At 41.5% G+C, this 22660-nt stretch overlaps 2 protein-coding genes and 1 long non-coding RNA gene across 9 annotated transcripts in view; 2 read left to right on the top strand and 1 right to left on the bottom strand.

Moving 5' to 3' along the window:
• The window catches only part of TRIM36 (tripartite motif containing 36), a 45177-nt gene extending 26176 nt beyond the window's left edge, over nt 1-19001 (bottom strand). For 2 of the 7 annotated variants that reach the window (XM_082455769.1, XM_082455764.1), the window contains exons 1-2: nt 9263-9388; nt 6942-7176 (exon numbers count right to left, since the gene is read on the bottom strand). In XM_082455769.1, coding sequence (XP_082311895.1) covers nt 6942-7176; nt 9263-9289 — 262 coding nt within the window. In that variant the 5' untranslated portion in view covers nt 9290-9388. Of the gene's footprint in view, nt 1-282; nt 304-3441; nt 3493-6941; nt 7177-9262; nt 9389-18724 lie in introns of those variants that run through there. The other 5 variants (XM_082455766.1, XM_082455765.1, XM_082455768.1 and 2 more) reach the window with 5 other exon arrangements.
• The window catches only part of LOC309657870, an 849451-nt gene that overhangs the window by 799557 nt on the left and 27234 nt on the right, over nt 1-22660 (top strand). The window lies entirely within an intron of this gene.
• LOC309657842 (uncharacterized protein) lies at nt 9287-11255 on the top strand. The gene is made up of 2 exons (XM_082455831.1): nt 9287-9820; nt 11006-11255. The coding sequence occupies exons 1-2, from the start codon at nt 9288-9290 to the stop codon at nt 11007-11009; spliced, it is 537 nt and encodes a 178-aa protein (XP_082311957.1). The 5' UTR covers nt 9287; the 3' UTR covers nt 11010-11255.

The raw sequence follows: 22660 nt of genomic DNA, 5'->3' as shown, positions 1-22660 counted from the left end.
TCAAATAGTTTGGTAAACTATTTGAAATTATATGCAAAATTTTGCATGTATGTATCCATATATATTTTCTGGTTAAACAACCCATAGCTTTTATCAGGTTCTCAAAAGAATATGTGACCACAAAACTGTTAAGAACCACCGCAAGAGAGGGTATCCCACTGTAGTATTGTTTTATCTAGAAAATTCAGTAGGCAAAATCATTAGTTAATTGAGTGCAATCTATAAAAGAGTAAAAAGCTCATTCATAGATCTAGAATCTAGTGACTTTTAAGAGGAACCAACCATTTAATATCTTCTTACGACCTGAAAAAAAGAATCATTAAGATTATTTAATTCAGTAAGCCAGAAGATACACCAAAAAAATTACAGATAACTTTACAATATATAAATAATACAATGCATGACCTTAAACATCACACTCTTCTTCAGTATTATCCTGATTTTAACAAATCAAGAAACCAAGGCATGACAGTCCTTACCCACAGGTTCACAAGAATCTGGGGTGGTCTGTTTAATACAGGTGTATGCCTATCATGTTCCCTCCTCTTCTGTATAAATTTGAGTATGTAGCCTTGGTTGCCCACAAAATAACTTCCTAAATATAAACACAAACTTTTTAACCTACAGCCTTCTTTCATACTACTATGTATCCAGTACCAAAAGTGAATGGTTAAACTTAGTATACGACATTTAGAAAAGGTCTCTAAACAGCTATATTAATATTGCCTTGGCAACATTACTATCATCACTGAAGACTGTCTTAAAAGATGTCTGGCATATCACTACATAAATCACTACAGGTAAAATTTAGTGATCAGCCCACGATATTATTCATTTGAAGAGACTTTACACCATGCAAAGTGGCATTAGGCCCCCAAAGCTACTTATGCAACAAACATGCAGCTGCACTATTTTAAATTTTAAATATTTTCAAAATATTTAAAGATATTTTTAACCTTCACATTTTAAAATATACCCAAAAAAGCATACAAAAAAAGATGCCCCATAAAAACTTGAAAATCCTACATAAAATATACTCTTGTAATAATTCTAAAAACATGCAATACACTACAAGATATTTCACAGCACAGCAGGCACATAATAAAATAAGCAGCAGAGCTACTTTTAAAACACATGCCAATGAAAATTTTGTTTAGTGAAAAAACAAGCCAAATAATTCTGGAAGTGACATAGTACAGTGGTCAAGTTTAAACAAATGGAAATTCATATTTAATTGCATGCTTCCACACATGAACTAGGTGATAGAAATTAAAATGGATAACTAATCTCAACAGTCAATGTTTTTAAAAAAATGAATTATTGGTTTTATGAATAGAAGATTGTGATCAATTAAGTAATGGGGAAAAACAAAAGTAAATTATGCCAGTAAAATCACACTTTAACACTATACACTGGTGACACCCAGATTTTGGCCTCATGTTCAGAAATTTCAGAAAAAAAGTTTTATCCCTTTTCTGTAAACCTCTTTTAACTTGTTTTTATAATAAAAAAAAAACAAGGTGTAAAGCATCACACTGAACTTCTTATATCAGACAAAATATTAAATCAATATATCTGCTAAAGAGCTTTTATTTCATCTGTCTTAACTTCTACCATTGTTTTCATAAAAACAATCAACAGAATATATATTCAGGGCAATAAAGAAAACAGGACAGATCTAAGGATACTCTAGGAAGTAAGCTGGATGGAAAAAAATCAAGACGGTAGAACTAAGAATAAAACATAACAGAATCAATATTTCTCTATAACTCTGCTAATATAGTAAACATTAGCCAAATGTGGCTATTTAAATTTAATTAAAATTTAATTTAAAATTCATTTCCTTAGTTGTAGTACCCACATTTAAAATTCTCAAGAGCCACATATGGCTAGTGGCTACAGTACTACCCAGTAGCATGATATAATGGGGAAAAAAAGTAATGATGTCTTAGAAAGGTAAAGAGGCAATATAGGCCAAGCAATGCAATTTTCTATGTCAAACTCCATTTGCGGGGTCAATAATAGTTGCTAATTATCTGAACACTGCCACCTCACAGAATCAATTCTTTCCCCCATACCTTTAACTTCAAAGACAGATTAAACTAGTTAAGCATAAACCATGACACAATTATAAAATGAAGACGCCAAAAAAATTTCAAACTCGTTTATAGCAAATCCCCCCCAAAAAGTCAGCTTTCCATCATATGTTTTACTGTTTAAATGATCAAAGAGAATAATAAAGTATTTCAAAACAAAGAGAGTCAATTCCTAACAGGTTCCAAACCTGTGCCAGCTGCAACTTCTCCCATATCCTGGCAGCAAACAACTTCCCCACTGTTACCACCTGGACACGTTAAGTAGACTATTTTTCCTCATGCTGGACCCTCATGTTGGGCTTCCTGGTGTTGTGCATTGGGCTGATGCCTATGCTTCCACCTTAATGCGTCCACATTCTGACCATCTGATGCCTATGAGTTACATTTACCCTTTGAGTATTAGCATTTTCAAACTGCAAAAATTTTTTCTCGACTACCCTCTGAATCAAAAGTAGGTAACAAGGTAATTTTTTAAGCAAACTGTTCCTATCTTTCCTCCTAATTATTAAATTTCAACACTTAAAATTCTCAGGGACTCACTAAAGCCTGTAAGAGAATGGATTACATGTGGCTTCTAGAAGTGGCTGTAAGATTTTAAAATCGAGGCATGTAGAAGAAGGTGAGGAAACCAGAAAAGGGATACATTTCAGGTGTTTATTTTCTCCACTAAAATTTAAGGTATCACCAGCATTCCTGAAAAAAAGTAGCCAATTTTACTTTAAAGGTCAACTGGAGTAAAAAAAAAAAATTATTTTAATAAAATGGGTTGGCCCACCTTTCACCCAAAAGCAATGTACATTATTTACCCACAAGTGAGACCTGACTGTTAAAACTCTGATCCCAAATACCTTAAAATAAAAACAAAAAATACACCATATGCACAAACAAGCAAAGATTATGGTATTAACTACAAAAATTATCAATACCTTTAAGTAAATTTTTAAATACAGAAGAAAGTACTGGCTTATTTAACCTCCCAAAGGGTAATATGGCTGTTAACGTAAGCTTTGTTCCACTAAGTAAATGTAAAGCATTTTTAAGGTAACATTAAAAAAAAACAAGATGATGTCATTTTCTTTAAAAATATCCCATCATGGATATGTGTGTGTGTGTGTGTGTGTGTGTATACATGGCAAAATGCAAGCACTAATAATCAGAGCTCCATTTTAAAACATCAGAAATTGCTTGGAAATTTAGTCCTGTTGACCTTTAAGTCATGCCAGCCAAATTTGTTCACTTTCTACATGATTTTGAAGACTTGACCACTGATGTTTATTTTTAAAAAAACTTTATCTATATAAAGTTATTTGATTTAAATCTAACACTATACTGCCTGCGGCCACACAAGCAATAAAGCATTTTCTACCTCTCCACCCCAAAGATCTCCGTTGTGATGCTGTGAACAATGAACAGAAAGCTGGATTTAGAATTTAATTTCAAAGAGAAGATTCACAACCTGTTAACAAAAGATAAAGCAGTAACTGTGTCCTACACATAATACAATTATTGAATTAACAGTAAAAAAAAAAAGGTTTTTCCTGGTACACATGGTATTTATATAAAGCCACCAATGTAAAACAGTCATCAAGCTTATCCTATCACAGTTCAGAATTAATCACTGTTGGTGCATCACTTAAGAGACCTATACTTTATCCTATAGATTTGTATTTTTAAACAATCATACTTCTGGAAACTGTTGAATATATAAAGTAAAAATCAAACATCTTTTTTTTGGCTTTTTCAAGTGATCTAAATCAACACAGTAAGTAAACATTACTAACAATGATTGTATCTTAATGACAACAGGTAATACAGAATGGGAGAAAAGCTTGCATATATATGACCAAAAGTGAACAGTTATATAGCTCTTTTATTTTTACACAATTTAACATGCTAGTGTTATACACACAAATCTTACTCTCCTTTCAAGGCATCCTTCTATTTTAAAATCTGTCAAATGACCCATGCAATGCTATTTGAAAGGAATATGTGTGAAAGTGTAAGCCACATACGTCATTTTACATTTTCCAGTAGCCACAAAAAAGTAAAAATAAGTGAAATTAATTTTAGTAATACATATTTAACACAATATATCCAAAAACTATCATTTTAAAATATAATATAAAATTATTAGAGATATTTTATATTCACTTTTTCACTCTAAGAGGTACAAGTGCATATCTCAATTCAGACTAATGTGTTTCAAGCACTCAACAGCCATATGTGGCTAGTGTACTGGACAGATCTGGAATTTTTGCTGTGAAGATACCCAGAGTACTACTACTCTTCCACAAGGCAGCCATCATATTCTGCAGTCATCCCTTCACCAAGTTAAATATTCTTATTTCCTATAATTGATCTCCACAGAGAAGCTTTCTAACTTGCCTCCCATTGAGGACATAATACAGCTTAACAGGGTTCTTCCTAAAGAAGAGGGAGGAACATCTCGGTAAATCTATTTCTGATCTCTTGTTCTGGAAAAAATGCCATCATCGATAAATATAAGCCATCATGGCATGCTCTGTACACATCTTATAGCAAACGTTTGTCATTCAACATCCACTCAACACATATTTATTAAACATCTACCAACTACTGTGCTAGGTAAGTTCCTGAAAACAGAAACAGTTAACTATTTTTCATCTATATTTCATTCATACTTTATATCGATCACAAAAAAACTAACCAAATCTTAAGATTCAAAGCCTATATAAAACACAGAATTTCATGAAATACACATGTGACCTCAATCTAATGATCAGTAGAAATACTAGTATTTAACTAGAATTTTATTTAATGGTCTGTGCTGAATATTAATATACAAAAACTGAATCTTGTTGGTCAATCAAGCCAGTGTCCCTAATTATCCAATGAGGATCTACCAACAGAATATGAATTTTTATCTGGTAGAATGACTTCAAGCTATCACTGTCTTTCCTCCCCTCCTCAGTATGCCAGTTTCCTAACAGGGATGAAAACATAAAAGTGATGACTTCACAAAGAGCACGACCCTCTCCAACCTCATACATCCTGCACTCCCGCAGTTACCTAATGCTCCCTTTTTTGTATATACATATAATTTTTATGTGTGTAAAATATCCTCCAAGGAATTGGTGATTACCATTTTTTAAAAAATCATGTTTTTAAAATACCATAATACCACTCTTAGAATAAATCTCCTCTTATCCACTCTCTGATGGAGCACATAGACACAAACATTGCCCAAGGAGACTCCATATCCCAGCATGGACCAAAAAAGATGACATTCTCTAAAATGCAAATGAGGAGAAAAAGATTCTTCTCTGACTTAAAAAAAAAGGGTTTTTTTACAATATTAAAAAGTTACTCCTATACTAAGGAGGGAGAAATGGACAGAGTGGACAAAAGGATTAAACTGAAAACCTCAAAGCCCAAACTGGGCAGAGCTGAAGCCCTGAAGTCTGGTGCTCATGGCCACTCGAGGACTCTCCTCCATAGGAAGGAAGTGCTGAACATGATGCTGTGGTATTTCTACCCAAACCTCTGCCTCCCCTTGACCCTTACTGCTGATTTTGGCCCTTAACTTCCCAGTAGCCCTGTTCCCAATGATTTTAAATTAATTTTGATCTACATTAATTCTGCAATAGATGTTCAGAAGAAAGAAACATCATCCCAAGAGGAAAAAATTTAAACACCGGCTATATAATAATAGTATAGGACTTCCCTGGTGCCGCAGTGGTTAAGAATCCGCCTGCCAATGCAGGGGACACGGGTTCGAGCCCTGGTCTGGGAAGATCTCACATGCCACAGAAGCAACTAAGCCTGTGCGCCACAACTACTGAGCCAGCGCTCTAGAGCCCGTGAGCCACAACTACTGAGCTTGCGCAACATAACTACTTAAGTCCGTGCGCCTAGAGCCCAAGCTCCACAACGAGAAGCCACCGCAATGAGAAGCCCACGCACTGCAATGAAGAGTAGCCCCCGCTCACTGCAAACAGAGAAAGCCCGCGCGCAGCAATGAAGACCCGACGCAGCCAAAAATAAATAAATTTATTTTTAAAAAAATAAATAAATTTATTTTTAAAAAAATAAATAAATTTATTTTTAAAAAAATAAATAAATTTATTTTTAAAAAATAAATAAATTTATTTTTAAAAAAATAAATAAATTTATTTTTAAAAAAATAAATTTATTTCTAAAAATAAATAAATTTATTTTAAAAAATAAATAAATTTATTTTTAGAAATAAACAAATTTATTTTTAAAAAATAAATAAATAATGGTATAGTACATGTGCTATACATCTAATTAGATCTACTTCTACATACTACTACAGAATTCCACTACTGTTTAGCTGATGTTCAAAATCCTTATTTTAAAATTTGGATTAAAAAATGGCTGAAGAATAAAATGGAATAAAATGATATCAAATAACATTCCTCTAAAAAGTCTTCTAGAACTGGGCATTACGTAGTCTCATCCCTTAATTCTGCATATTTATTTACCTATTACCATACATAGATAGTTCCCTAGTAAGTACTTCAGTAGTCCATTATTTCATTCCTCATATAAAGGACTTCACAGGGTCAGAACACCCCCTAAAATACAGGCACAGTTAATAATGGGTTTAATACAAAATTCGTGTTCAATATCCAATATCCATTTTAAATGCATACCAAAAGACAATAAAAGTTCATTTTGACGTTTTAAAAGTTCATTTTAAAAGAGAGAGGGATTCTTTTCTAACTATAGTTTTAACTTATTCACCTGAAATGATTAACCCCCAAAACAACGAAAATAATTTCCCTTCCACAATTATCACTGAACATATAACCAAACTCCACCACCCCAGGTTCTACCACATACCTGGTCTGCTAATTCTGTCAATTTTATCCATGCTAGGGGAAGGAAGCCGAAGTCGAGGACTGCTCTGATTGGAGTTGTCTGATCCCACGTCATTGAATGAATCATCAAGCATCAGTAAGAGTTCTTTTACACATTTATGACAGATACTATGTTGACAAGGGAGAATCAATGGGTGGGTAAACAGCTCCTTGCATGCCGGGCAAATGAGCTCTCTTTCGATATTCTTAATGGTAACCTTAAGTTGAGAAAAAGAAATCAGAATCAAAGCCTTTTAGTGTGTAAATACATTGACATGCTTATACCTCTTGTATAAGTACATGTGTTTACCTTTCAAAAAAGAATTAAACAGATTTTTTAAAGTCTGAAGTTTCGTTTTGGCTATGAAAGTCTATACCATTAATTATGTCCCCCTCATCATCCAATGCCTAGCGGTGAAGGGACATGAAATGGTTAAAGAAAAAAAAAAAGAGAAAACCTGAAGTATGAGAAAAATTAGCATAAAGTATTAGGGGACCATAATATTTCATCAATAATTATTAAGTTATTCAAATCATTATTAATTAACTGATTTAGGAATTCAATGAAATCCTGAAAGTAGATTACTGCAATAAAAATTAAGTATATAGCACTAAGAATAGGATTATTCCTATTTAGCACATTAGCTCTGTAACTGGCAAGTAACAAGAGCTGGTAAAAACTGGGTTAGCCATTATGTTCATGGAACTCTACTTGAAATCTATTTACAAGTTGAATTATCAGCAACTTTCTACATTAAATGTGACCATTTTCCATGTGCTGCAACTGTAATGTAGGTAAGAGGTTCTCAGGCTGCATATCAAAGCAGTTATCTTAAAAGCACTTTATGAATACTAAAAGGGTATAGGGGATTAGAAGGAACCATTATAAGCGCTCTCTCGATACTACAGGCTTGCAATATTTTCAGTGAGAAACATTTAGACTCATCACAACTAAAAAGGTCTGATGACCTCATACCAGTTTTCCCATCCTTTGCCTGTGTAGTTTTTCCCCACGGATCCCAAACTTCAGGTGCTATGAATCTATATTTAGCATTCCTGCAATTTTAATGATGGTATAATTTTAAAGTACTCATAACCCCGTACAATCATTTCAACTACTGGAAACACACAGAAAATTAAAACTGAATTAATTCACTTGTTTTAGTTAAATAAAAATGCATGCGAGTATTCACCTTAAAACGACACCAAGTGCTTTAATAATCCCTGACAATAGCACTTCAGCCAACTGGCTTTATCACTGTCAATGGGTCTTCTGATGCAGCGTTTCTTGATGCATCACACAAATGTTTAAAAAAAGCCCACATCACGTCATAGTTTTAGTAAATTTGGAGGATATCCACACCTCACAATTCACATCAAAGAATACAGAATATTCATATCCTCTCTCGTTTCGTAAAGAATTTGACATCTGATTCAAAAGGAAATTATTGTCCTGAATGTTCAAAACAGGCTCTCACGCCCCATTTTATGAGAGGTTTACTTCCCACTGAAAGATCTAAAATCATTTCCACTTTTCTTGTACACAGAGCAGTGCATAAGCTTTCTAATCACAATGGATACAAAGCAATTCTTACGCAAAAAAAAATTTAGTGCTCATTTTACATTCACTGAGAGGAAACAATCTGATTAAGAGAAATGTGATGTGCTGGCTCCCCCAATTAAGCTATTTCAAAATAAATGAGGTTCGACGGGAAACTAGCAAGTTGGAAAGAATTGCATATCCGACCCCTTGAAACAAAAACACTTGTACCCCGACAGCTGCTGGAGTAAGCCCGCCTCCCGAGAGCAGGCAAAAGCGGGGAGGAGCCATTGCTCGAGGCGACTGCGGGCCCGAGGGTCCGAGGGGGACTGGAGAGCCGGCGCCACCGCGCTCCCAGACAAAGGAAGGCGGGACACGCGCGGGACACGCGCCCCGGGCCTTGACGGGCACCCGACTCCCTAAAGCGAATTAATTCTACAATCTGAATACCATTAAAGAGCCCCGCCCAAACTCCCCGAGGTTCTCAGGTGAGCCATCACCGCACAGGAGTGGCGCACTCTTCCGGGTCCCGGTGACCCCGAGTCCGACCGTCCCCACTGAGGGGCAGAAAGGGGGTGCCCCGGGCTGCGGAACCCTGCCCGGGGCGGGAAAGGCGAAGAGGAAGCGGGGCCACCACACGTCCGCCCTCGCTCCTCCGAGGGGAGAGGGTCCCTCACGGCTCAGGGCAGAGGGGAAAGAGAAACCCAGGGGACCCGGCGCGCCGCCACCGAGGCGTTAGGCGGCCGTCCCTCTCCCACACTCACCAGCGAATCTGAACCATCCCCCTCCATGGTAGCCTTCTGCCAGGTGTCATCAACCGCAGGATCCAAACAGGCAGACGGGCGGCCCCTGGCTGGGTCTGGTGGGCGGGTCCCTGTGGCTGCCGTGGAGCCTCGGTTCGGAGCCGGAGGGCGAGCTGGTCAGCCGGACCCGACCAGCGGACCGACGCGGCGAGGAGGCCAGGGCGGGCGAAAGCAAAGACGCGGAGAGCCGAGCTTTGCTCCCTGCGATGGCCCCGTGAATCCCGCCCCGCATCCGGCTGCAGCGGCAGCTCCTGCGGCCTGCGGCTGGGCGGGCAGCCACGCGGAGACCAAGGCCAGGGAGCCGCGGAGGGCGGGGCCTGGGCGGGGCGGCGCCGTCGCCCGGGCAACAGCGCCCACCGCACAAAGGAGGAGGGGCCGCGGGCGGGTGGGAGACCCAGCGGCGGAGCAGCGGGCGGGGGTGTGGCAGTCGGCGGGGTTCCAGCTAGCTCCGCCACCGCCTTTGACCCTTCCCCGCGGCTCCATACTGCCGCCCGAGCCGCCACCTTCGCCCCCTGCCGGGTAGGAAGCCTCGGAGGGTCGGAAGTGAGGGCGGGGAAGGGGCGGTGGAGGCCGAGGGCCGAGCCGGGGCGGGGCCGCGGTGGAGCGGTCCGGCGGTGCTGCCCCTGACTACTGCCCTGGCCACTGCTCCGCGCCGACCCTCTGCTCTTCATTTTGCTTTCCGTGCGCTTTGCTAAAGCGCGGACTAACCATTCAGAGACAAGCTCCATTTCCTGACTCTAGCCGGGGCGGCGGGGCGAGGGCTGGCCCAGGCCGCCTTCCCGTGCCGTCGCACCCGGCACACAGAGTCGCGCGCGGGGGAGGCGACCAGGGCGAGACCCGGCTCACCCCACCCCAACCGTGGCCGGGGGTTTCCCCTAGAGGGTCCCTGTCCCCGCCCCGCTCTCCTCCTTCTCTTCCGGCCCGATTCGTAGCGTGAACTTCACATTCCCTGACTGGTCACCAGCCACTCGTTGTCTGCTTCTGCTTTTACACACCAGGGCGCCGCGCTGCCACGCACGGCACGTTCTTGCCAAGTGGCGCGGGGACAAGCCGCAGCGTAGGGGTCCCTCTCCCGGGTACTGGCCGGGAATTAGAGGCGGCAGCCCCCTGCCCCGCCTGGTGTTGCGTCCCGCCGCCGGCGCCGCGCGGTTCCCACCCCCGGGCACAGAGGGTGCGGGGAAATCGGGACAGCTGGTTGGTCTTTAACGGCTCCGGCACCCACGCACCCAGGCGGTGGGCGCCCGCCCTGTGTTCAGGCACCGCTTTTCCAGCTCGGAGACTAGCCGCGTCAAATTCACCTGCTGCGGTTCAAGCGCGTTTCTTCCAGATTTCAAGGCAAACCGAAAACACACTAACGTGGGGTTGTTGGAAGCCGTATTGTTAGATCACGCCACCGCCCTCCCAGCTGGCTAAATAATTCCATCTCTTATGTATAGACTGAGAAAACAGAAGGTCTAAGCAGCTGGGCGAAGGGACCACAGAGCTGTAGCGCGGCATCCCGTTTAGGTTTTGACACGCTTCCCACTTTTATTTCCCATTTGGGACAAGTCTCTGTCTGTGGCAAGTTCCGCCGTCTTCCCACAGCTCTGTCAGCAGTAATAGCCTCTTCTCCAGCCGACAATTAAATAACGCTGTGGCAGTGTAGAATTAAGAACAGCAAGGGACCGTAGCAATTGTCTTTAATGGAATACCCTCAATTTACAGATGAGGTGCAGAGAGGATGAACACCTTGCCAAATAATGACTGGACTGTTCTGATCCAGATTAATGCCCGCTGCGTGGCCGAACATGCTGGAGTTGAGGCTGCTTCCTCCCCACGGGTTCTGAAGCGTCCTAATCAAAAGGGAACTGAGGAAGATAACAAATGCGTGTGTAATTTAGTTACCTATATGATGTCCTACACCATGTTCCCATATAGATTTTAAAAGGCTCGACCATTAAAAAGCATTATAAGTGTTATCTGAGGAAGATAACAAATGCGTGTGTAATTTAGTTACCTATATGATGTCCTACACCATGTTCCCATATAGATTTTAAAAGCCTCGACCATTAAAAAGCATTATAAGTCGGTTTCTGTTTTTAATTCTGGTCTTTGGGTTCAACAATACCCCTTTGGCTGTAATCTCACATCAGCACACTTGAATAGCGCTTTGGTCCGAAACTAACGAAAGTACAGAGTAAAAGAGATTAGAAGGTTTCATAAACATGAACTAAAGAAAAAAACTGTATAGACAATACTTGGCTGAAAATAAATTTGAAAGCCCTTCCATTATGCAAATCAAATGACAATGAGTTATTTTCCACCTGATTCTCAAAGTTCAAAAAATATGTTAATACACTTGGTAAGAATGTGGGAAAGTAGACACTTTCAAACTTTTTTGTAACAGTGTAGATTGGTCCAGCTTATTTGAAGGGAAATTTTGTAAAACCTATCAAAAAATTTCAGTGTTTCTACCTTTAACTAAACAATTCCACTTCTAATAACTTTCCCACTGAAAGACTTGCATTGTACACTAAAACGTGTACAAAGATCTCAGGGGGACTTCATAGAAATTAAATATCAACCATCCATAATGTACATCCATGCCATGAAAAGTATTTCAGCATTGCAGCAGTTAAAATGAATGCACTGATGAGAAAGGATTTCTAAAATAGTGTAAAACAAATACAAAACCATATGGATTCTGTATGTTGCCACTTTGGAAAAAAAAAAAAGGTGAGACAGGCAGGCATATTGCTTACATAGGCAAATAAGTAAATAAAAGTAAGTCTGAAATGGAGCACAAAAATTGGTAACAGTGTTGTGGAGAAGTAAGGGGATGGAGTCAGGTGCAGAAGACACTTTCCACCCACATTGTATTGTATTATTTGCTCTTTAAAATATGTGTATGTTTTACTTCTAGAAACTTTTTAATGTAACTTAATCCATAAACTTTTAAATCCATATTTATTTAAACTATTTAACCCATATACTTTTAAAAGCAAAACGGTGGAGGGGGAATATTGGTAAGAAGATAGCAAATATGAAAACCACCAGTCTAAATGACCACTCTCCCATTTGCCTAGTCATTTCTCCCCCCTTGGCTGCCATGCTTTGGGGCATCTCATCACTTTCTCTCAACATCCATCCATCTCAGCCTCCCAGGAATCAAAGATACCAAGAGCCTTCCCAGTTCCTCAGCTTAAAATCTTGTGTGGTTTGGGTTTTTGTTTTTGTTTTTTTAATTCTTCTCTTTCCTTTCCCCGTACCTCTCTCCGACAGCCTTCAAATCCTCTTACAACAACTCAAAATGAATCTAGTATAGTATGGAGGGCCTAGAATTACTATGCTTCTTCTCTGTAGACATTTGAAGGCGTTTATGTAGGAATGACATGAAAGATGTGTTTTGTTTTGTTTTTTAAATCATTATTCCCCCAATTTGTATTGCATATACCATCCCTTGGTGCCTGCCCCTCCCCAGTTTGGAGTATCCTAGCACCTTCTTTTCCAGTAGTTTCTTTTAAAACATGGGTCAAAATTCAACACAAGGAAGCCTCTTCCACATCTATCACCCCCTCCAGTCCACAGACCTTCAATACTCCTGCCTATATTATGATATCTTGTGCTTGGTGGTGTTGTGTAATCGCTCTTCTATCACAGGGGTGTGAGCTGTCTCAAATCTATCTGCTTCATGAAGTCCAAAAGGTCAATTTCTCCTCCTTCACCTGCCATCAACCACCACTCCCGAAACACACACACACACACACACACACTATTCAGGTCTGGTAAAATAGACGTTCAATAAATGTTCATTACCTCACACTTAAAATATAAACCTGATACCCTTTAGTTTCTACACTATTCACTAAACTGACCTGCTCTTTTTCCACACTGACTCCTAATACCCAACAAGAGCTTAAATTCCTGGCCAAGTCAGGTCCTAATGACCCTGGTGCATATTTGCGTCAGTGCCGTGAGGCACCACTGGCTCTTAATCTGTTTGGTCTGAGGTCAAACAGCCAGGGTACTGTTCTGTTAGTATAGCTTGAACAGAACAAGCAACAAGGTCCCATGGCCAGCATACTTCTAAACCTTGCCCCCTGGTGGAAACAACCTGGGTTTTCAATTAAGAGAGCCCCTGGACTTAGGGGAAGTAAAGAAGGTGGCAATGAAGTCAATCGATGAAGTCAATCACAGGGTTTCACAGTAGACTGGCACATGCACTGTCTAAGCTGCTGGGTATCAGGAAGTTACAGGTGAAGGGACAACAAATGACATTTACCAATTATTGACCCAAGCATCTGACAAGCCAAGCTTACCTGTCATAAAGTGTTTCTGTGGGAACAACCTCAGGGGAGAGGAGTCCAGCAAGCCAGGAAGTTCGGATTTCCCTTGCCGAGCCAACTCCAGCTCATCTTTCAAGGTGCAAATCTAGAGCCTCCATCCTCAGTAGTCTAGTTCTCATTGATCAGCTCCCTTTACTCTGAGTTCCTCTAGCACTTAGAGTCTTACCGCTCAGTTTAACACCATTACATGCTCTCATTTCGTACACTCATTTTTGATGTTTTGTAAGCCTTATCTTCCCATCCATTTCAAGCTTTTGTTTGTTTAAGAGAAAATCCAGGAGGCATTTATCTGCTAACTGGTAACACCAGACCAACAATTTGAGAGTTGATGAGAGATACAGTGCTGCTCTGGCAGACACTTCCCCATTAAAGGCAGGAGTGTATTGGCTGCATAACTGGTGGGCAAAGGGGTCCCTTAGCCAACTTGGGGTGTGAACAATATCGATAATATTCAGAGGTTGTTAGCAGGTGCCCTTTGACCGCATCTTATTATTCCTACACTTAGGGTTGCTAGGTTTAGCAAATAAAAACACAGGACACCCTGTTAAATTTGAATTTCAGATACATAATGAACTTTTTTAGTATATGTCCCAAAGATTGAATGGGATATACTTACATTAAAATATCTGTTGTTTATCTGAAATTCAAATTTAACTCTACATCCTATATTTTATCTGGCATCTCTACCTCCCATTGTTAATGATCATAGTTTGCATATAAGGTGTCTCAAGACCCAACCCTGTTGTCAAAGTAGCTAGATGTAATAGCTTTACTTATTGAAGGCCTACTATGTGCCAATAACTGTATTAGGAACTTCGCACAAAATATTCATTTAATCCTTGCAATAACCCTGTGAAATAGGTATAATTCCCTTCAGAGGGGACATGTAACAGTCACAAGTCCTCTCCACCTCTATCCGGAGATCAAGTAATACCCTCAAGGTCACATGGCTAGATACCAAGAGCCAAGATTCAAACCTGGGTCTCACTCCAGCATCCCTACTCAGGCCCACAGGAGTGTCTAACATGCAATTTCAATTTCATAGAAAATATGATTTAAACATTATTTGACAAAAGGAGTTTCAGAGACAGTTTTTTCCCCCAAAATTATCTTTCGAGTAATGTAGTAAAAACATCAGAGGAAAATTCTGATATTTATAAAATTAGCTACATTCAAGTGATCCTGCTATCATCTAAATCTTCTCTTCGCCTTTCCTCCTCCCCACAACACACACACTTTACCCAATCCCAAGATATAAAAAAATATTTTAAAGGATACTTTGCAGTGGGCACAACATTAGTATTATCACCCAGTTTAGATTCAGTTGTGTGAGCAACTATCTATTGAGCCTTCTGAAACAGATCATTTGGTGGTATTTTTGTTTTGGTCCCAGGAGATGTTTAAGACTTTACGTTAGTCGAGATGTGAGGATTTTCTAAACGTAATTCTTTCAGAGTATAAGCATCTTCTTGAAATCAAATTTTGTGTTTATAAAAGTTCTTGAATCTTTTGTGCCTCAAAGACATTCAAAGTTAAAAGTAATAATTCACCAAGTAATGGAATCATCGCCTGTTTCTCTATTAAAATTAAATGTAAGCTTTCCAAAGCCTCTTTATTTTGCTCAAACTATTGTACTCCTTGGATGTGCCTGAACAGTAACTATTGAACTGTGGGAAACAAGAAGTGCTTTCTGGCTGTGGATATATAAAAATAAGTATGTTTAAATGCTAAATAAGGAAGCATACTGAATTTAAATTCTTCTATGTTCCTTGTCATCAAATCTTCATTATATGATTCTAGAAAAGTGTGTGACAGTGTGAAGAAAAGTGTATGAAGATGATAAAAAATTAATAAGATAAATCTTTCTAGAGACCAAAACAGTTTGAAAATACTGCTTTGTGTAATCCTAGATATTGATCACAGAGTTGGAAAGCTCTCTTTTAGCCCAAAGAGATGAGTTACAAAAGAAAAACCAAACCAAACCAAACCAAAACAAAACAACAAAAAACAAAACCTCAGAAAGCAGCTTCCAGAAATGGTACAAATTTCTGTATTTCTGTGATAGTGAAATATAAGCAAGTCCATTTACATTGATTTTTAAACCTCTTGAGAATTATCATAGGTATTAACCATACTCATAGGGTATTGTTTGATGAACAGAAAGACCACAATGGTAGAGATCACTGTGTACTTTAAATATTAATCATCACAATAGAGTAAAACTAGATGATCAACTTTGTCATGTGGGTTTTATATTACTCTAAGATGAAAGGCTCACCTCCCACATTCAAGAACACAACAGTAAGCTAATTTAATTTGAAATAGACACACAGCAAACTGCTGCCACTGGGAAATGCAGTAGATTGGAGGTGGAAGTGAAGTTCCACCTTTTACTCTGTAAAATTTTCTGTAAAGTTTGAATATTTTGCAATGAGCATGTATTAAACATTGTAAAATTTTAAAGCCGTCAGAGACAAGTGAAAGAAATTATGATGATGGTCAACCCCTCAACTTTGAAGGAAGGGAAAGAAAGGGCAGGGGGTTAGGAAGACAAGAGCCTCTGCTCTTTTTTTTTTTTTAACTCCATGAGCTTGGTGTAATTAGATCAGTTTCACATTATTATTTACCTTACCAACTTGAGCTACAAAGTGGAACCTAACTTCTCAGAGGAAAATAAAGCAAGTCAAAGGTCCGCTAGACCATGGCTAATACTCAGCGAGGTATTCTGTGTTCAAATCCTGTATAATCACATATATAAGCAGGGTTTTAAATAGAGTTAGGGGGCGGAGCTGTGAGGAAAGTGGGCAGAGAATAAGCTTGAGTTGTAATGGTTAGGAGGCTACTCCTGACCCCTCACGCCCCACCCCGCCAAATAAAAGGCAGAGGGAGGAACTGTCCTAAGATCTCACTGTGAGAGCCTACTTTCCAACTCAAGACATTTCACAGGGATACCTGCCTTTCTAACTTTGGAAGTCAGCTGAGCTCCTGCTCCTGCTTTTGCTGCAGGCCCATTACTGAAACCTAGTGAAGAGGGTCCACCTAATGGAGAGCGAGGCAGAGAAATTCAGTGGATGAAGCCAGAAGGTTACTTGGGTTTTGTTTTTTCATTACAGTGAGCATATTGTGAAACACAATGCTAATTCTGAGAGGTTTTTGTTCACCTGACTTTATTATAAGAAGTTTTAAGGGTTCACTAGTGATTCTGCCCTACTCGCCCATTTAGTATTCATGAGAAGTTCACCTGCCTGCTTCATAATCACCTGGGATGTCAACTTGCAGATCCCTGGGTCCCACCTCAAAACTATTCTCTCCGTATATCAAGTGTTGCCTGCTATTGAAGGAAAGTATTAGGCAACTAATACAATTCTGGCTTTCTCTGAAGAATGTCTGAGCACCACGGGCCTAAACTCACCTCTCCATCATCCTATTCCCGATCCCATCAAGAGTGGTACATTTATTTTGCAATCAACAAAAGGCATCCTCTTTCCTTCTCCCCGCCCCCCCCCCCCCGAGTTCCTAGGCAACCAGGGTCCTGCTGTGTGCTTTAGAGGGCCAGTTTCTGGCCCTCTGGCGGCAAGCCTCCTCGCTCAGAGCCAGCACTTCCTTCTGGACTTCTTTCCCCAGGGTCGGTCCTTCAGAGGGTAGAGAGGGCTGTAGTACGCATCCCAGACGGGGCGGGGAGGGGGAAGGTGCTGGTGGCCAAGGGGAAGCTGTTTGGGGCGACAAGGAGCTTGGAGATACTGGTCAGGATGTCCCTATGCATGTGCAGGAGGCCCCTCGAATTGTAGGATGGAGCCCCAGGATTCGAAGAAAAGTAGAACCAGGGTCCTCCATTTGTACTTCTGGTCCGGGGTGTAAATGATAGGGATGGCCCGAAGCACAGCCTCTACCTTCGAAATGTTCATAAGTATTCTGTTTCGGATGAGTGTATTCCGTGTTTGCATAACAGGAGAGAGAATTCAAGGAGGCTCACAGTTCGCCCGAAACGCTTCCGTCTGGGAGGGCGTTAACCGGCTCCCCAGCCCCGGGAGCCGCGGGACTGTCTGGCCTGAAGCATCCACGGAGTTGGGGTTAGTGAGGTATGAGACTGGTGTTTCAGGTGCTCGCACCAGAGCTGCAGATCATCCTTCTCCTTTCTGATGACCTTGCGCAGGGCCTCCTTTTCTCGTCTGTGCCACAACCTTTTCTCGAAACTCCAGGTGCAGAAGACAAACGCGGACGCCGTTTCTCGCCTTCTAGCCACAGGCGAATCCCGGCAGGCCGCGCACCGCGCAGCCTTCGCATTTCCTGACACTTCCCGCCTGTAAACCAATTAGGTGCCTCTCCAGGCACTTTCTCTGATGCAGCGCGGAGGCCCGCCTCCCCGCAAGGCTTTCAGCTTAGGCGCGGCGCCACCCGGCCCGGCCGAGGGCGCGGTCACCACGCGCCACCGACAGCGCCAGCCTGGGTTTCTAAAGGGCTCCGGGACAGGTGCCTGGCTGAAATCCGGTGCCTTAGCATCTCCTCCCCACTAAAGGAAGGATGTTTGAAATGTTCCCGACCTGGGACAACGGCCAAGGACCTGGAAGGAGTGCTGATAACGCCAAGGCTTGGCGAACGGGGGTTCTGCTCCTATTTATCCGCCACAAGGTCAGACTGCTTGCTGAACCCGATCCCACCCTCCTCGCCTATTCACCGTCTGGTCCGACCCTCCCTCCGCGCTCCGCGCCTGGACGGGCGAGGTCAACCCCTCGATGTCACCACGCTTAGGAGCCCTGGGGGCGTCAAGGAGAGCCCCCTGGCCAATGCCCGGCCCTCCTCCCCATCTTCGCAGGCTGAGATCTTGACCCTCGCCGTCCCGAGAGCCCCCGCGGTCGCCCAGCGGGCCAAGTGCCTTTTGGCTCATTTCAGAAATGCCGCGCAATTAAAAAAAAAAAAAAAAAGAAGGCGTCTACTTTGCGTTCTGCAGCTGCTGGGGCGCCCTGGCTGAGAGTGCGGACCTGGGACTCCAGCCCCGCCCTCCCCGGCGGCTTCAAGGGCCCGGGACGCCTACAGCCACAGGCCGTGTAGTGCCTGGAGTGGGGGCCCAGGCCGCGGCTCCGCGCGCCCCGGCACTTACCTTGCCTCTGGCTAGCAATTCCATGATGTAGCCAAATTCACTTATCTCCCCCGACTCAGACATGGTTACGACCCTTCGCAAACTCGGGAGGAACCAGGCAGGTGCATCGAATACGTTCTTTTTCTCTCTCTTGCTCTGCTTTTAGTCTGAGTTTTGCCAAGCGCCCCGCCTGTATGCTGTTAACGAGGAAAAATGAGAAAGCGGGGGGAAAAAGCAAAAAAGGGGTTGGGTGTGATGAAGGCCATAGAGGGCTCCTGGGCAGCCACGTCTGGCGTTCTTAGCTCCGGGCAGGGCGACGTAACGGAACAAACGAGGGCGGCGGAGGCGGTGGCGACCGTGAAATCCTCACCGGGCGGAGCAGGGCGCGGAGGCCCCGCCTCCTCGGGGGTCGCGGCCCGCGCCTCCTGCCGGGGGTCGGACGGCTGCGGAGACAAACACCTACACAAAAGCTTGTCTGCTCCCGGCGTGGCGCCGCCCCAGCCCGGACACCCACTGGATAGTTAAAGCCGTCCTTTATGCGATGGCTGAGACGGTGGCTGTCTGGAGCTCTCAGCGCAAAAAGGACCAGGAAAAATCCTCATCCCACTGTCTGGAGGTGCGAGGGCAGAGAGAATGAATGCAGAGCAGGCACAACAAAGGATCTGGCTGACAGCGCCGGAAAAAAAAATAAGTAAGGGCCCAGGAAGCGGCAACGCCGCATCTCAAGTCAGCCTTCCTGAAATCCAATAGGTAACAAAGACCAAGCCAGCGCTTCTGAGACGAGAACAAACACCAGGATTGTATTTTAAACACGCTAAGTGTGTAAGGTCGATTGTATCTCTATATCCTCTTGATACTCAACTTTCCTTTAATTTGAAAAAAAAAAAAGGATTCCTGCCAGCAAGATTCCTGGACATTCTCACCCCTAGTTACTGACTAACTCACTTTCCAATTATTTATTTCATTGATTGAGTTAAACATTCAGTGCATGTTTCTCACGTTTTATACTTCTTTTTAAAATAGCAGCTCCCCTAGGAGCCTGCAGCTGAAACGGCCTCTTAGTCTTCTCCCTGCTTCACTCATACCTGACTATCTTTGCTTCTCTTGAGAAGAAAACTTGGCGGAACAAAGTCAGGACTACTCTATTCCTCCACTATAGGCAGTCTCTTATCTTTCATGAAAAGGAGGAAAGTGATAAGGGCATGAGCTTTTCTTTAAAAAAAAAAAAAAGAAAGAAAGAAAGAAGAAAAGAAAAGAAATGCCAGCTATGATTAGATTAGACACAACTATAAGATTTACTGCAAGAATGAAACCATTTTCCTTAGGGGTTTTTCTTGTTTGCCTTTTCTTTTGGTCATTTTCTGATTTCTCTTCTCTGGTCCAGAAATCCAAAAGTATATAATGATTTCTTTCTTTTTTTTCCTGCACATAAAGCTCCAATAATGTTGCTCCTTGACTCTTCTTCCACTAGAACTTTGCTCCTTCTTCAGTGTGTTAACTTTTCTCTCTGAGTTGGTGCCGATCGCCTCTTACAGCAAGCAGCAAAAGTTAATGTGTTGGGTGTTCGCAGTTGGGCTCAGTAGGAGATAAGACAAAATCATAATGCTTCTTGTTTAGAAGCTTCTTGTCCTTCTCAAGTTCTGCAGAACCTTGTGTATGCCCTTTGCTTCCATAAGGAAAACTAAACAGAATTCAAGTAAGGTCTGTAGCATCCATGAATGCATTCCTCCCCAATATTAGCAATACTTGACAGATTGCCAGAAAGAGGTATTGCTTTAAAAGAGAAAGTTTTTCACACCCAGAAAGAATTTGGGCACATAATAAAAATCACGATGTTAGAGCCAAACTAGTCTTATGTCAGGCATGACAAGCAGGAAGAAGGGAGAGACAAAGGAACAAAAAAAGCCAAATGTTTCCCCTTAAAAAGCTTTCCCCCAAAACCCCATCCAATGACCTCCACTTACATCTCCCGTGTGAGAACAAGGACATATGTCCACCCATAGTTACAAGGAAGGCTGGGAAGGTGATTATTTTACTCTGGGAACATTGCCACTCTAAACAAAATCAAGGATTTATTAGTGAGGAAGAAGAAGAAAGAGATATTGAGCAGGAAACTGTTGGTTTCTGCTACCCCTGGGGTAAGTCCATTCAGTTTCCTGAGTTTCTTTCTTCTTTTTTTTCACTTTTTTGGCTGCACGACACAGCACGTGGGATCTTAGTTCCCCGACCAGGGATTGAACCCGTGCCCCCTGCAGTGGAAGCGTGGAGTCCTAACCACTAGACTGCCAGGGAAGTCCCAGTTTGCTGAGTTTCAATTTTCTCTTCTGTAAAATGACTGGTTTTGAACTAAATGGTGTTCCTCTTCTGGTTTTGAACTAAATGGTCTAACCTCTTCCTGCTCTTAATGCTAATGTCTCCAATCTAAGGATCCCTTTACCATCTGGCAGCACTAGCTGCTCCTCTTTTCCCTGAATAAGTTGCTGTTACAAAAGATCTGTCCACCCGATCACTTGCTATTAGGAAATACTCCAGGCAAAATATGCTTAACAGTTGCCTGGATTCCCACCCAAGGCCAAGATGGGGCTGGGGGCAAGGGTCTTAGAATCAGCTGCTGTAGTGGCAAGAAGTGGAACTGCCCATGAGAGTCCAGATAGGTGCCCACAAGTTGGACACTGAGCATTTACTCAGATGCCTGGTGGTACTTACCACTCTTTATTTAGTCACTGAGTGAACAGCACTATGGAGCATTAAGAACCTTTCAAAGATGACAGGCATACAAAATGAAGACTGCATTAACATTTCCCTTGAAATTCTCTGTACAGACTTCAAAGACACAGGATCAGTCAGTAGGTGCCAAACAAAATTTGCTTTATTATTTCTCTTACTTCTAAGAACAAAATAAGATTAATATCATACAGATTAATATCTAACTTCATTCCCCATAGGAACCAAAATTAAGAAAAAAGTTAATTCACATTTCTCAAAAATAATAAAAGTAGCATGACAGATGCTGCTTCACAGGGAACTTCCCCACCTAAAAGAAAGATATTTAATAGAGGGATTACGTGATGTGTGAATTTTTCACACTGAGAAGTCTAGCAATATTAAAGAGTCCCTCGCTGTGGGAAATCTAATTGTCAGTTTCCATCTAATGGAGAAAACTTTTCAATATAACTGCTTAATTGCCATGCGGATAACTGAAATAACTCTAACCTATAGAGAGCCACAGCTTTTGGCTTCATTTTCATCCGTGACACCCTATTTTCCCTTCCTTATAGTAAACAACACAATAGTTTTAACAAATAACACAAAAAATACACATTCCAAGTTTTTCTTAGCTGTGGACACAAATAAATAATTGTACAAATTTAGAAGTTGAAATCTATGATGACGAATGTTTAGCAGTTTAAGAGTTAGAGACTGGAATTAGTAATATAAAAATATCCTGGTTTTAATAGACCCTCATATTTACTTCAACAGTCTTTATTTCAAAATTGGAAAGATAAAATGTAGCTTTCTGACACAAATGCATCCTAGCACCTATATCTAGAAAGGTCATTTAAAAAACCTAATTTTTTAACAACTTTATTGAGGTATGATTTACATACCATAAAATTCACCAATTGTAAGTGTACAGTTTAGTAATTTTTATTAAATTATGGAGTTATGCAATCATCTCATAATCCAGTTCTAAAACATTGGAATATCTCTCCATTTATTGAGATTTTCTCTAATTTCTCTTAGCTGTGCTCTATAGTGTTCAGATATATTGCACTGCTTTTGTTAAATGCGTTGCTAAGTATCTTATTATTGTGAATGAACTTGATTTCTTAATTTCATTTTTGGGCTGTTTATTGCTTGTACACAGAAATGCAACTAATAATTGCATAATAAACTGTATCTTGCAGTGTTGTAAAATTCATTAATCCGTAATTAAAGAAAGTTTTACTTTTTCCT

Source organism: Balaenoptera physalus, assembly GCF_965194825.1.
Source record: "Balaenoptera physalus genome assembly, chromosome: 3".
NCBI lineage: Eukaryota > Metazoa > Chordata > Mammalia > Artiodactyla > Balaenopteridae > Balaenoptera > Balaenoptera physalus.
Note: the sequence above shows the minus strand (reverse complement) of the source record. Positions and strands in the feature narration are given on the sequence as shown.

Excerpts from the sequence above, each read along its gene's own strand:
- LOC309657842 (XM_082455831.1), top strand. The coding sequence starts at position 9,288 with ATGGTAGCCTTCTGCCAGGTGTCATCAACCGCAGGATCCAAACAGGCA.